We start from the raw sequence: 15910 nt of genomic DNA, 5'->3' as shown, positions 1-15910 counted from the left end.
TAACCGTCTGCACTTGTACGTTGTAACTAGGACGCTTTCTCCTAATAACCCGGCGGCAATCAAATCGATTTCGATTGTCCAGTACCCATCCATCAGTCCGTTGTGTCATCAAAATGAACTTCCTCGTGTCAGCTCCCGGGAAAGTGATCCTCTTCGGCGAGCACGCAGTAGTGTACGGAAAAACTGCAGTGGCAGCAAGCTTGGACTTGCGAACAACTCTTCAGTTCAACGAACTCGACGCTCAGAAGAATATTATTCTTCTGAGCATGCCAAAGTTGGATCTGAAAATCGCAGTGTCATTAGCAGAAGTCTTAGAATTCTCCCGAGAGTCTCCGAAACTTACCGAGGAAAATCACGAAGAGTTCTACGAGTTTGTAAGTAAATTCGTGAGTAAGCTCCAGTATTCAGATGTCCAAAAATTGGGCTTAGAAGCGTTGTTTTACTTGTTAATTGCTGTAACGCAAAGTGAAAGCCTTGAAATAAAGCCCTTTAGCTTATTTCTGGACACTAAGCTATCAATTGGGTCAGGATTGGGCAGCTCGGCTTCTTTCGCTGTCTGCATCTCCACCAGCTTCTTACACTGGGCGAATTTCCAAAAGAACAAACTGACGAAGCTTGATGAGCTTGAGCTCCAGAAGATCTCCAAGTTTGCGATGGGCTGCGAGAAGATTATGCACGGAACGCCCTCTGGGATAGACCACACTGTCGCCATCTATGGAGCGGTGATAGAATTTAAAAAGCCTGACAAGTTAGACCCGGTTTTTGGGGTCAAGAAGATGGAGATCTTGCTGGTGGACACAAAGGTGCCTAGATGCACCAAGGATTTGGTGGCGAAGTTTGCGGAGCTGAAGATGAAGTTTCCGGGAATTGTTGACGCCATTTTGGACGCCATTGATCAGGTGGCTCAAGAAGCGCTTAAGGTGATCAGGAAGATGAGGACGGTGGATGATGAAGCTCACTGGAGGGATCTGGGTGCTCTTGTGGAGGTCAATCATGGATTGTTGGCTAGCTGCCAGGTGTCCCATCCGGCGCTGGAGAAGATCTGCGGGGCGGCAAGGGAGAAGAAGCTTAAGGCCAAGATGACTGGAGCTGGAGGAGGAGGATATGCTTATGTTCTTCTGCCACCTGGTGTGGAAGAGGAGAAGGTTCAGGAGGTGACGCAGGTTCTGGAAGGATTCGGGTTCCTGGTCACTAGATCCAGTCTTGGAGGTCCTGGAGTTAGAATTGATTAACTAATTGATTTATAGGAGTTGAGAGGAATTTTTTGTAATGGTTTTGTAATTGGATATTTATTAATAAATTGTATTTTTAAAGATGAATTGGTTTGAATTTATGAATTTTTATCTTGAGATTATCTGGGGTCAGGATTTGAATATTTTATGCTATTTTTAAAATTTTTTTTGTAAGTATTGTAGTGTTAAGAAATCTAATTTTAAATAATTTAAAAGCATCTGATTTGAATACTAGATATATAATTAACATGAAGGTAATCATTTTAAATCTTCTTTTTGAATTAAGGGTTGTAAAAGAGCGTAGAATTTTATTTTTACCAATTTTTAGAGGGATAGTTTTAGCTTAAGGTGAAAATAAATTAATTAGAAAAGCCAAAAGGGCGGATTTATAAAAATAGAAGCAGATTTTGGGTTTAGAAATTTTAAAATTTAATAATCTAAAGCCAAAAGGGCGGAGAAAATGTTTTTTGCTTATTTAAAAGCATATTCAAAGCTTGAAAATGAAAAAAAAAAAAAATGTTAAATAGCCAAAAGGGCGGAGAAAACAATTTTTTAAATTAAATAAATAAATCAATATTGTAAGCCTAAAAATGAAGAAAAAAAATAATTTAGAAAAGCCAAAAGGGCGGATGTATAAAAATGTACGCAGATTTTGGGGTTAGAAATTTTAAAATTTAGTGATCTAACGTCAAAAGGTTATAGAAATATTTAGTGGGATCGAATTGTTTTATCAATTAATTGGATACCTTTGTCTCTCTAGTTGATTATCATACCCCGAGTATTATTTTAATCTACCTTTACTAGGGATTCAAATTGCGCGCGCTCTAATCTTGAACCAATAAGGATTCAGCGTCGATATTTTCGAGTTATTTCAATACTAAGCTAACTTCAATCAACCATCAATTTTAATCTACAGGATTTTTGGACCTTTCTGAAAACCTTTTGTAATAAATACTTATTTTTTTCTACGCCCTTTTGGCTTTAATAAAATTTATCTTAAAATCAAACGTACGTATATCTTTAGATAAGCTTTTTTGGCTTTAGTAATTCAAATAATTTATTTTATATTAAAAATTTGACATTTTCCTGTTTAAAAATAGTAAAAAATGATGAAATTCGAATTCTTTTAAATAATTTCAATTCTTTTGTTGGTATATATAGATTCACAGTTGGAGTGATCGCTTATTCTCAATTCTTTTCAATCAGTATTCTTAACCAGGGTTTTAACAATCAAATTAAATGACAAAAAATTTTTGCTCTCATCCATAATTTAAGATTAGGTTAGCTTTACAAAAATATTTAGTTTTTTTCTTCAAAAGTTTTACTGTGTATTCTTAAAATATGTATAAATATACCCTCAAAATTTTTTAAAACAATTGATATAGTAGTTTTTTTTAATTTTCAAAAATTTAGTAGCTTGTTTTAATTTTCTTAGCTTTACAAAGATATTTAATTTTTTTATTCAAAAATTTTACTGTATATTCTTAAAATATGTATAAATGTGCCCCTAAAATTTTAAAAATAATTAATACAGTAGTTTTTTTTTTTAATTTTCAAAAATCGCCTTTTTTTAAGCTGTCACACTAATAGGTCCCTTAAAACTTTTTACTCAAAACTTCTAAAAAAATTAGGAAAACGGTTGATCCTGAAGGCCATCCCTGCAACTTCCCGCTAATTCCATACTTAGGCGCTTAAAATTACACCAATGACGTTTTTAAGCTCTTCGAGCTAAAAACTACGATTTATGGGTTATTTTAAGCTCTCCGAGCTCAAAGAGATTGCTTTCCTATGCTGAGCTCTTCGAGCTCAAAAGTCTGATAGAGATTTGATAAGACACTATTTTTTGAATTTTTAAACCGCAATAACTTTTGAATGAACAAACCGATTTTCACGCGGTTGGCAACATTCGACGCAGTTTTTCAAGCCTCACAAAGAATCTCAAATTTTGAATTGATCGCGCTAGGAATTTTGGAGTTATTCCGAAAAAACACTTTTTTCGGTTTTCTTTTGTTCACGATATCTCTCGAACGAATTAACCGATTTTGACCGAACTGGTGGCGATCGACGTGGTTTTTTGAGATTAAGAGCTGATTAGTTTTTAGAATTGAACCATCAAGCCGTTTAAGGTAGTACGGTTATGAAAGCAATATTTCAAGAAATCCTCGAAACTTTGAATATAAGTCATTAAATACATAATACATATGCTGTTAAAATTTGAAGACGATTTACCACACCAAGCTCGAGATAATTGCAATTGAAAATGACATTTTTGTACATGTAACATAGGAGAAGCGTGGGAAAATGACAGTATTTTTAATTTTTTCCATCGAAAGAATTTCAAGACTTTATCAAAAAACTAGTAGATTGAAGAATATGATATTTCGAACAATTAAAAAAAAAAATGAAAATTTTTTACCATGTAGTTTTCGAGATTAATTAAAATCAATTTCACTTTTAGAGGATTATTTTTAGGAGAGGGGGTACAAAAAACAGCCGCTAGTCACTGAAACCGTAGTGTGTGTGTATATGTATAGAGAATATAGTAGTGACGAGTACAGTAACGTTAAAAAATCTTAACCTACAACCTTAGCTCTGTCGATACGTATAACATGGATAGCGAGTCAAAATTTTTGATCTGGATTGTCGCGGAGGTACTACCTTAAAAGTTATTCCAAAAAAACCACATTTGAAAAAATTTTTTTTTCAGTTTTTTGAAGATATATCAAAATCTATTGATCTGAATCGGTCCAAAAAGTTTTCAAAATCTAAGTTTGGTCAAGCCCTTTCGAATGGAATCAACCGCGATGAAATCGGTCAAGCCGTTCAAAAGTTATAAGCGGTTCACATACTTTCACACACACACATACATACATACGGACACCGTGACAACCTCGCGGGGATAATCAGGGAAGCTTCCCGTGACCTTCAAACGTCGAGATCTGATGAAAACTGGATTTTTGCAAAACGGGGTGAAAACAATAACTTCCCGATTTTTGAAAATCTTCGATTTTCTTAGCGGGAAGTTAAAAATTACTAAAAATTTTTAAAATTCCAACATCTAGATACTTCAGTCAAACCTTACTTCCATTCACTCCCTAACCTCATTTATTTCCTCACTCACTCCAAATCTAACCTTAAAAATAAAAAGAAGCCATTTAAAAATTCACATCTAATCTTTATTAATACAAAAATAAAAAAGAACTTTTAAACTGAACAATCAAAAATTCATGCAAGCGAATTGTCCTTCCACCAATCCTTGTCATAGCCTTCATGAACATGATCCAACAGAACCTTCCTCCGGTCTTCGCAATAAGCCGTCTTGTCCCTAACCTTCTGCTTAACCTCAACCACACTATCATACTGCAACTCCCGTTCCAAATATTGCGCCAGTTCCTCAGTCGCAATCTCCAAATCTCGCTGATTATCCACAAAAATGTCCATCTGATTACAAGGCTCTATATAATAAGCAAACGGGTACGAGTACATCAAAGTAACCCTGCACTGTCTTAGCGCCTCCAGCGCCCTGGTCAAAAATTGAACTTCCATCCAGGACATGCCCAAAGCTTGGAACTTGGTTATAGTCTCGCCAATAATTAAGCACAAGTCATTATCTTTCTCAAAAGACTTCTTATAATTGACATATCTGTCGTAATAAAACAAGATTCTGTTGAGCTTGGACCTGTTGATCATCTGTTCATTCTGCGCTTCGGCAGATTCAAACCTATTGCAACTATAATTAACATTATGGTGCGCCCAATTTACACTGCAGATCCAGCAGAACTCATATTTGCATTTCCTGCAGGTCATGTGGTTACAGCCGCCATTTTTTTCGATCGCCGTGTGGCACTTGGGACATTCCTTGGTGTTAATTCCGATCCAGTGGGAAGTAGCCGAGTCTTCAGCGGCAGTCTTGACCCATTTTCTCAAATACTCGCACAAAATGGGCGCGTGCCACGTTTCACTGCATTTGAAACAAAATCTACGGCCACAGACACACTTTACGGGTTTAAATTCCACTTCCTGGACTTTAACCGCACGGTTGCAGTCTGGAGCCGGGCACCACTTCAATAATCTGTTGCACTCAACGAAACTCTGCGTTATCAAGCACTGGTACTTGGACCTTACCGTGGAATCCTTGATCAGCGCCATCGCGGAGGTGTCGTCAACTAAAATCTCGCACTTGTGAGCAGGACAGGAGATGGAAAGGCACTCCCCCTCTGACATCACCTTCACCGAGAGATATTTCGCCCAGCAGTCGCCGCAAAAACGGTGCCCGCACTCCAGGCCGGTCATCAAGCTCCTGATAAACGGACTCAAGCAAATTCCGCAGAACTCTGTTGAATCTGACGGGAGTTCTTTAGATTTTGAGACACTTGAAGGGTCTACTAGGCCAGCCGCCTTGAAGATGGCGGCTCTATCCTTGGAAAAATAGTCTTCCAAGAGCTTCTCTTCGTCCCACTTAAAGTGGTGCAACAAAATTCTGGCGGTTGTGCTAGGGATTAGAAGAATCAAGTTCACTGATTTTATTTTTTCTATCATCTCGGAGACTATTTTATCTGGGCTCAGTATTTTGTATTTATAGTCCTCCACGTCGGTTACTAAAGATTCTAGCTGCGCCATCTCTATGTCGTCATTGCTATCGTACTCTTCTTCTAGGTCCAGTTCAAGGTCAGGCTCGTTGTCCGACATTTTGTTTTTTTTTTTTTTTTGGCTTGGTAAGAATTAAAAATTATTGTTAGTAATTAATGAAAATCTAATCAGCTGATATTGGAAAATTTTTGTAATTTTTTTTTAAATAAAATTTGATAAGTAGAAAATTAAAAAAATTTTTTTTTAATATTTTTTTTTTTATTTAAGAATTATCAAATGTCTTCTAAATTTAGTATTACTATTAATTAATTAATTAATTAATTAGTCATTAGTAAATAATTAATTATTTTTATTTTTTATTTTAGATTTTTTTTTAATTACCTGTCCGATAAATTGAGGTTAGGAATTTTTTAAACTTCAAGAATTAGCAACTTGACGCTTTGTTGACAGCTCAACTTGAGATAAGAACTTGCGAGGCGAGTTGTAAAAGTATCAAATAAATAAAAAAAACTCACGATATTTTAATTCAAATATAAAAAAAAGTAATATTATTTTTTTAAAAATTAATTTTAATTAAGAAATATATTTAATGTGTGTTTAAAAAATTGCGGTGATAATTTAATATAAATAGTTAAATTTTTAACTGGTTAATTTACAACAGACGCTTATCTTGATCCGATTTCAATACAACGAATAATACTAACGCGATTAAGATTTTTTTTATTGCGAGTGCCGGTGAATAATGTGAATAATAACGTACTTGTCGTTTTTAATTATAGTACGGTCACAACAGACGGCGCTAGTGGTAACTTACCACTAATTTGAAGAGAGTTACTTTTTTTGGGTTTTTTTTTTTAAATGTTCAAAATTTATTTTAGTAATTAAGAAAAATTTTTTTCCAAAAAAAATTGAATAGTTAAAAATTTTGCATAATTTCTTAAAATTTTTTGACTAAAAAATTGTAAAATTTTAAAAAATTACGGCAATTATTAAGAAATATTTTCTAATTTTTTAGACTTCCATTATAATTTAATTATTATGAAAAATATTTAATAAAAAAATTTCACAGATTAAAATCTGTCGATGCTAAGTAAAACTTTTGTTTAAAAAAGTTACCTACTATGTTTCTTAAAAAAAAATTAAATAAAAAAATCCGAAGAATTAAAAATTAAGACACACTTTTTATTGCGATAAATAAGGTAAAAGACAATTGTTCCAAAAATGTCCCAAAAATTTTTCATTTATTAATTTTATGATGGATCTGCAACCGTGCAAAAAACAATTGTCTTTCTTAAAATCATTTGAAAAACGTTCAAAATTGTCCTAAAAATAGTTAAAAAATGTTCAAAAAATTTTTTGAAAATCTTTCAGAAAAGTCCAAAAAATGTTTTGAAAATATCCAAAAAATGTTCCGAAAATGTCCCAAAAATGTCCTTAAATTGTCCCAAAATCTTTCATTCATTAATTTTATGATGTATCTGCAACCGTGCAAAAAACAATTCTTAATTAATTAAAATCATTTGAAAAACGTTCAAAATTGTCCTAAAAATATTTAAAAACGTCCAAAAAATGTTCCAAAAATGTCCTAAAATTTTTCATTCATTAATTTTATGATGTATCTGCAACCGTGCAAAAAACAATTGTCTTTCTTAAAATCATTTAAAAAGCGTTCAAAATTGCCCTTAAAAATAATTAAAAACGTGCAAAAAATGTTTTGAAAATGTCCAAAAAATGTTCCGAAAATGTCCCGAAAATGTCCCAAAAATATCCTAAAATTGTCCCATAAATGTCCTAAAAATGTTCCAAAATTGTCCTAAAAATTTTTATCCATTAATCTTACGATAAATCTATAATCGTGCAACAATAAATTGTCTTTCTTAAAATCATTTGAAAAACGTTCAAAATTGTCTTAAAAATATTTAAAAAAAGTTCTAAAAATATTTTTGAAATGTCCAAATAATGATCCGAAAATGTCCTAAAAATGTCCTAAAATTGTCCCAAAAATGTTCAATAAATGTTTTATCCATCAATTTCTAGAGAAATTTACAGCTGTGCAAAAATAAATTTTTTTTTTTGTAAATCATTTAATAAACGTTTAAAATTGTCATAAAATTGAAGATCTCTGAAAATCTTTTAAAAAATACGTAAAATTGACGAGACATTACTTAAATGCACTACTTTAAAATTTCTGTTTATTTCTAAGATGTCCCAAAATTGTCCCAAATTGTGTCACGTTTGGATGTCCCAAGCTTGGGACATTTTTGGGACAACTTTTTTTTACACGGGTATACTGGAACGACGAAGGGTACATGACTGGTTTTTATTACTTAGAAAATATTCAAATGGTTCATTAGTAATAATAATTCATCCAATCATATAGAATAAACATGTAGTTACACGAAAATAATTAAATTTATCAATTTTGTCGAATTTAATATTAAAAAAAAACATGTTTTTTGAAAAAGTCTAAAAGACCCAGTATCGGAACACCTTAAATGCCTAGTCCCAATACCGAAATATGGTTGACCCAATACTGGAACGATAAATAAAACTAATTTTTTTAATCTAAAGAGTCCGCTTTTCGTAAGCTGGATTAATTAAATAATTAATTAACAAATCATAATACTTTATGTGAATTTTTCTGAATTTATATAACTAATTTATAAAATGTTATCTTCGACTTAACTTTCGGCATCCTACTACTACTACCTATAAAAAATTAAGCAGTTAATTCAGAACTCAAATGACATGTATGCATAGTGAAACTAACAATAATTATTTAATATTAAAAAATCAAATAAATTTTTACTAAAAATCAAAAAAAAAAATAAACGATTCGAGGTTATACTTGACGACACTTATGTAAAAAAGAAAATTTCAAAACAGAAATTTGCTTTTATTCTTCAAGTTAAAATTTAAGAATATTTGAAACAATTTTTATAATAAAATTACTTTCTATACTAAATGTTATTTCACAAAAACTTTTGTTGTTGTGCTTGATGTAAACAATCAACACAGTATATATCGTAAATGTCAATAAATAATATCAATATGGCTGACTGTTCCGATACTGGGTATTAGCTCATTTCGGGTGTACCAATAGACGAACAGTAAATTTTAAATAACAATAGGGTCTATTTTGTATTATCAATTAACTGCACCGAATTCTTAGTATTTGTATTAATACATAAAAAAAAAATTTTAGTGAAAAGTATTTCCATTAGGTTTCTATGAGCTTAAGATCCTCGAGTGATTTCTTAGCAAAACCATTAAGAGACCTTGATAAGTCAGAAATCTAAGACTATTGACATCATTAACATTTTTTTTAAATATTTCCAATATAATTTAAAGTTTCATTCATATTTTATTATGTAAAAAAAAGATTGAGGTTTCTAATAAAGTAAAGTTTGTTTAATTTGATTGAGTACGAGATAAAATATAAAATAATAATTGTCAAATCGTTCCGGTATTGGGTCTTTTACCTTACATAAATTAAAAATAAAAAATTATTTACAGTAGTAAAAAGATGAGTTTGACTCAAAATAAATATTCTTCAACCAAGATTACCCATATAGCAATCTTTTTCAAGGTTTGAGCAAGTCTGGTCTCAATTTCGATAGTTGTTAGTGTCTTTTTCGACTTATGGATCTTGCTCCAGATACTTGTAGCAAATTCAATTGACAAGTCTTGAACAAACCTTGTACGAGAACTTTGGGCCAGATTATAGCTCAAGAATTGTGTAAGAAAATTGAGAAAATCTGAAGATGCTAATCGATAAACTAATTATATCAATTCTTGAGAAAGACTGACACCAGAAGCATGCTGAATATACTTGTGCAAGACTTGCTCAAGATCTGCTCAAGATCAAATGTTTTCGAATGACCGTTCGCATCATTCTACCCCTCCTATATTTACTATAGGATCAGTGGATTTCATTCAGCTTAACCTTTTAGAGTATAGACCTACTGTTTTATCGATCAAGACAAAATTATTTTAAAATGAGCACCACTGAATGAATAGATCTTCAAGTAGTGGAGGGGAAAAAGTGCTATAATATATATAATGTATGATGCATCTTGAGCAAATCTTGAGCAAGTCACGCTTCAACATTTGCTGTTAGTTTTTGGTTGACAAATGCTTTAGAAATGAACAAATTACTGAGAATTACGGATCTTGAGCAAATCACGGGTAAGTGTCTGTTGTGAGTTTCTGATTCAAAAAATCCGTCAGAAAGTTTTTCAATGCACCTTGCATTAGACTTGTCTCATATTCTTGCACAAAATATCTTGAGCTAGTTATATATAAATCTTGAACCAGTTCCTTCTACATGAACTTGAGCAAGACCTATATGTAGAAAAAGACACTAGCAACTAGGGGTTTTGCTCAGGACACTGGCACCTGGGTATATACTACAACAAAAATAATAAATTTCTTTTGGGACAAAATGAAAAATTTTCAATCCAAGAAATTTATTTTTAAATAAAGAATTTTATTCTTGACTCAATAAATCAATTTTTCTTCCTTACAAAATTAATTTTCTCCAATCAAGTTAACCTATCTATATGTACAACTAAAAAATATAACCTACGTAGTTTCAACATGGGTCCACCAGCCCTTGTCATAACCTTCATTAACATGATCCTGAAGTACTTTGCAGAGTTGGTCACAATACAGAGTCTTATTCTGAATCTTGCGTATGATGAGATCAACCTCAGCATTATCAATATGCATTTCCAAAAAATGCGACAGACTATCTGTAGCATTTTCCATGTCCTGCATATTGAACTCCAGAATAGTCTTTTGGTTAGACTTTTCAGCAAAATACGCAAACACGTAGGAATACATCAAGGTCTCCCTAGTTTGGCGCAAAACATTTACCGCCTTCGTCATGACTACTTGCAAAAAGAAGACCTCTATCCATGACATTTGTAAACTTTGCCACTTATTTTGAACGTCCATCATCAAATTTCTTTCCTGCTCCAAGGAATTTAAATGTCTAATAAACCTCATGCGGTAGAAGAAATATGTCTTAAAAGCATCCGTGGGAATATCCGACTCCTGATTGACTTCTTCAGCTTCATCATACCTGTTGCATCTAGTGCTGAAGCAACGACCGGACCATTTTTTGGTGCAGATCCAGCAGAACTCATACTTACAATTCCTGCAGGTCATGTGGTTGCATCCGCCATTTTTCTCGATCGCCGCGAGGCACTGTGGACATTCCTTGGCGTTTATTCCGATCCAGTGGGAGGTAGTCGAGTCTTCAGCGGTTTTCTTCACCCATTTTCTCAAATACTTGCACAAAATAGGCGCGTGCCACATTTCACTGCACTTGAAACAAAATTTCCGGCCACAGGCACACTTTACGGGTTCAAATTCCACTTCCTGGACTTTAACCGCACGGTTGCAGTCTGGAACCGGGCACCACTTCAATAATCTGTTGCACTCAAGCAAATTTCGCAGAACTCTGTTGAATCTGAAGGGAGTTCTTTAGATTTTGAGACACTTAAAGGATCTACTAGGCCAGCCGCCTTGAAGATGGCAGCTCCGTCTTTGGAAAAATAGTCTTCCAGGAGCTTCTCTTCGTCCCACTTAAAGTGGTACAACAAAATTCTGGTGGTTGTTTTTGGCACCTCGAGAATTGTCGTGATAAATGTTATTTTTTTTAACATGTCCGTCACTATTCCTTCCGGCTTCAGGATTTCGTAGCGGTACTTTTCTTCACTGTCGAACTCCTCTAGTTCAACCTCCATCTCATAGTCCTCTGTGGTATCCATTTTGGGATCTTGAGAAATTTATGAAAACTAAAGTAGCACGTGTTTAATTATTTTTTATAAAAATTAACTTATAGTTATAAAGTTAGCCAAAATTTTTGATTTTTTTTTTTTCATTAATTAAATTAGAACCAAAAAATATTTTTTTAAAATTGCACTTCTAGTTTTTAAAATTTTTTACAAATAAAATTGTTTTTTTTTTTTTTCTTAAATAATTCGCGTGCCTAAAGGTAAAAGGGCGTATAACAATTTATGCGCTCTTTTACCTTTGCAAAGGTAAAAGGACGCATATTTTTTTTGATTGCCAATCGAGTAGTAGACACATTCTACGCTTAAAATTGAAAAAAAAAAATTGCAAACGTAAAAGGGCGTATGTCTTTAATTATACGGCCTTTTACTTTTAAGAATTCGAAATTTTGGTGATCTAAAGGTAAAAGAGCGTATAATTTTTTTTCGGCCAGTTTACAAAATAACATATTCGTAGTTTAAAAATGTGAAAAAAAAAACTTTCTGTGGTAATAGCGACGTAAAACCTCAACTATACAATTTTTTAAAGTTAAAAAAGAAAATATATCGAAAAAACAATAAATTACGCGTGATTATTTTCTCGCTTTTTATTTTAAGAAATAGTTATTATAAAATTTGGATTCTGGATTTTTGATCACGATGAATTAGCTGTTGTGTGAACGGCGCCAGTAGTTATATTCAATAGGGCGATTAAAGGGAGAAATTTCAAAATATTTCAAAGTTATCGGTCATTGTGATTTTTTTTATTACTTAATTTTTACGTAATTTGTTTTTTATTGATTTATTTTCTATTTGTTTATATCTTCACTTTGTATATGAGGCTGTTATTTTAGTATAACTTGTCTTGTGAAACTATTATTTAACATTTGGCATCAAAACTACAATTTTTTTTTATGCGCCCTTTTACCTTTAAGTAGTACTTTTCTTAAAACTGAAAGGGCGTATGTCTTGAGATACACCCTTTTAGCTTTAGGATACCAAATTTTTTTTTCACAGATTTTTACGTTTCAGACAATTTCAAACCGAAAGGCAAAAAAAAATTTTTTTTTACGCCCTTTTACCACAAATCCCTATTAACCCTCAGCTATACGCCATTTTACCTCTAGGCACGCGAATTATTACAAAAATTTTTTTTTTTGTAAAAACTTCAAAAAACTATAAGTGGAATTTTTTAAAAATATTTTTTAGTTTTTCATTCAAGGCCAGTTTTTCAATCCAGAATAAAATTTTATCTAATGATGAGATATATCTATACATTTCATGTATATAAATATAGATAGATAGATAGATATATTATTTATTTGACCATGAGATCGTAATCCCTTGTGGCCATACATAAGAGAAAATTACATTTTTTACATTGGTTTAATACATAGTATTAATTTTAGTACAAATATAGAATATAAATTTAAGTTACATTAAATTAAATTAATTTTAATCCGTTCAGATCAGAAACAACTACATAGTATCTTAATTAATCGATTCTAGACTATGAAAATAGTTGAATGCAGCGCTACGAAATTCATTAAAAGTATCAAGATTTGTAAGATTTGCTGGTAATGTGTATATACTGGCAATATACTGGCAATAATAATTATATTTTTATCCTGGATTGAAAAATTGCAAAAAACTTCGGCTAACTTTAATATTGTTAATTTTTAGAATTTTTTTATGATTTTATTTAGTTTATTTAAAAATTTTGCTTACCTGAAGGGAATTTTATTCTTGATGTTTGGGTTGTGTTTTTGGAAACTGATGCCTTGAGCCAAAATGTTAACCCATGCACTGACTTTTCACAACTAGAATGACTGCTACTGTGCTGTTGAATACATAGCAAAGATCTGCTTGACTCCAAAAGTGATTTTACGAGCCAGGTGGCGCTAGAGTAGTTTGGAAAGTCAAAGTAGTGGAAGTGAGAAATAAAAATGGCTGTTCAGAAAACAGCTGACTCTGTTTTTGAAAATTTTGTCATTATAGTATATTTTTAATTAATATTTTTTTATAATTTTGACAGGTAGTTTTTTTTTGTGCTTGAAGAAATTAATTTAGCGCTTCTAGGTAATTTTTTTATGAAATATTTATTTTATTTGAAACGTAAGTAGAAAATATCTATTATAAAACTTTCAAAATAAGTTACAAATTAAGGAAATTCAAGTACCCGGTTAGTGTAAAGAATGTCTATAAAAAATAATACGTAGAAGTACTTTTGATAAAAATGAAGTTGACCGATATTTCAAAATTTTTAGAAAATTTTTATTGAAAAAATTTCAATTAAGGTATTACCCTCGCCAGAGTCGTTTTCTTAGGATTTTTTTTAAACTTTGGCAGATGAATATTTATATAATTCTCCATCGATTGGCGCAATTTGAGAATTTTTGACCATCTAGTTTCCGAGATATTTAATTTCAAAGTTTGAGTTTTGAACGCTCTTATACATTACGGTATACGGGATATCGAAAAGTTTACCTACAAACATTTTTATATTTCGGAAACTTTTCTTAGGATCTTTTTAAAAAACTAGAGTGACGTTAACTAACAACTAAACAATTAAAAAAAAAAAAATTTATTGATAGTTACCACACAGTTTCAGAGATATTTATTAATAAGTAATGAAAAATTTACCAGACTTTAGCCAAGGAGGGGATACATTAATAAAGCTGTGACAACAGCGCAAGTTTTGTGAGCCGCGAAAGAAGTATGAGACGCGCATGCGCTGACAAATTTGAAAAGTTTAATTTACGTTAGGTGTAATATTATAGTTATTAATTTTATTTATTTAAAAAAAATAACAATGATTATTTTATGAAAATAAGTATTTTTCTATATTTATAAAAATTTTAAAAGTTAAGAATTTTAATATAATAATATTTATTAATCTTTTATAAGTTATAAAAATAATAGTCAGATGAAAAAATAAAAAAAATACTAAAATTTAAAATCAGTTAATAATAGATCAACATAAAAAAATTAGTTACTGATTTTTCTGAAAAAACAAAACAATATTGTCAATTATTTTTTTTCTATTTGTTATTTGCATAAGGTAATAGACCCAATAGCGGAACGAGACCCAGTACCGGAACGATTTCAGGATTATTATATTATATCTTGTTGAGTATGTTGTGGAGTTTTAAGAATTTTTATTTTTTCGAAATCTCAATGTTTTGGGTATGAAATAAAATATAAGTAAAATTTACAAGTCTATCAAAAATATTAAAAAAAAAAATAAAAGTTATCGGACCAAGCTGAGTCCTATGACTTACCTCGATTCCTTAAGGAATTTGCTAAGAAAATAGTCAGTAGTCTTAAGCTTGTAAAAAATTTAAAAAGCAACTTTTTCAGTATTTTTTTTTTTTTTCTGTGTTCGTAGAGCTATTGAGAATTCACAGTCTTAAGTGTTTATAAAAACAAAATTAATTAAAAGTATTAATTGTTGCTGTTCGTCTATTGGTACACTTAAAATTAGCTCGACCCAGTACCGGAACAGACTGCCATGTTTACTCTGCCGCTTGACACATGCAGTGTATTGTACTAAAGAGCAAGATTTAGTGCAATAAAAAAATTATTTGTGGTTTAATAATTAATACAGTGCGTACGTTTGTTATAACAATATCATCAAATATGCATAAACTTCAGTTTTAAAAATAAAACTAAATTTTTGTAGTTAATATTTTTCTCTAAAACTAATTTATAAAGTTTAACTTCCAAATCTTGTGTTTATTTGTATTACCAAATTGAAATGATATATTTTTTCATGAAATATTATTTAATTCAAGAGTATTTTACACTATGAAAAAATATTCGTCGTTAAATTTATATATCAATTAATAAATTGTGTACAGGTTTTATTAAGATGCCAAAGGTCAAAGAGAATAATAAATGTTCAGTATAAAAATTATATTTTTTATAAATAAAATTATCTTTTTTATAATTAATACTATTTTTAATAAGTTTAATTCCTCAACTAATCATTAACTTCATTATAATTTAGATGAAGCATAATTTTAGCATTTGGAGAAATTTTTATGATTCACTGTTCCGGTATTGGGACAACTATGTTCCGCTATTAGGGCTAGTCATTTTTAGCGTTCCGGTACTGGGTCTTTTGGACTTTTTCGAAAAACATTTTTTTTATTTATTAAACTTTGATTAAACTTATATTTGAATTTGTTTTCACACAACTAAATGTTTGTTTCAACCGATCTATTAAATTATTTCTTTTTCAAAGTTGCCTGTGTAATTTTAAAATAATAAATACTGATACACGGTCTTCGTCGTTCCGCTATTGGG

At 31.2% G+C, this 15910-nt stretch overlaps 3 protein-coding genes across 4 annotated transcripts; 1 reads left to right on the top strand and 2 right to left on the bottom strand.

The window, feature by feature from the left end:
* Positions 1-12: 12 nt before the first annotated feature.
* LOC123264428 (mevalonate kinase) lies at positions 13-1319 on the top strand. The gene has a single exon (XM_044727722.1). The coding sequence runs from the start codon at positions 114-116 to the stop codon at positions 1230-1232; it is 1119 nt and encodes a 372-aa protein (XP_044583657.1). The 5' UTR covers positions 13-113; the 3' UTR covers positions 1233-1319.
* A 3138-nt stretch (positions 1320-4457) lies between these two features.
* Positions 4458-5921, bottom strand: LOC123263941 (E3 ubiquitin-protein ligase ARIH1-like). Its single transcript, XM_044726987.1, has one exon. The coding sequence runs from the start codon at positions 5919-5921 to the stop codon at positions 4458-4460; it is 1464 nt and encodes a 487-aa protein (XP_044582922.1).
* A 4369-nt stretch (positions 5922-10290) lies between these two features.
* On the bottom strand, positions 10291-13608 carry LOC123262902 (E3 ubiquitin-protein ligase ariadne-1-like). 2 transcript variants are annotated; one of them, XM_044725389.1, is made up of 2 exons: positions 13331-13608; positions 10291-11626 (listed from the first exon to the last, which is right to left on the bottom strand). In XM_044725389.1, exon 2 carries the CDS (start codon positions 11142-11144, stop codon positions 10407-10409), a length of 738 nt encoding a protein of 245 aa, XP_044581324.1. In that variant the 5' UTR covers positions 11145-11626; positions 13331-13608; the 3' UTR covers positions 10291-10406. The 2 variants fall into 2 exon arrangements, with proteins under 2 accessions (XP_044581324.1, XP_044581325.1); XM_044725390.1 differs by having other exon boundaries at positions 10291-11607.
* Between the last annotated feature and the right edge of the window lie 2302 nt (positions 13609-15910).

This window comes from Cotesia glomerata, linkage group LG4, assembly GCF_020080835.1.
Source record: "Cotesia glomerata isolate CgM1 linkage group LG4, MPM_Cglom_v2.3, whole genome shotgun sequence".
Classification (NCBI taxonomy): Eukaryota; Metazoa; Arthropoda; class Insecta; order Hymenoptera; family Braconidae; genus Cotesia; species Cotesia glomerata.
Note: the sequence above shows the minus strand (reverse complement) of the source record. Positions and strands in the feature narration are given on the sequence as shown.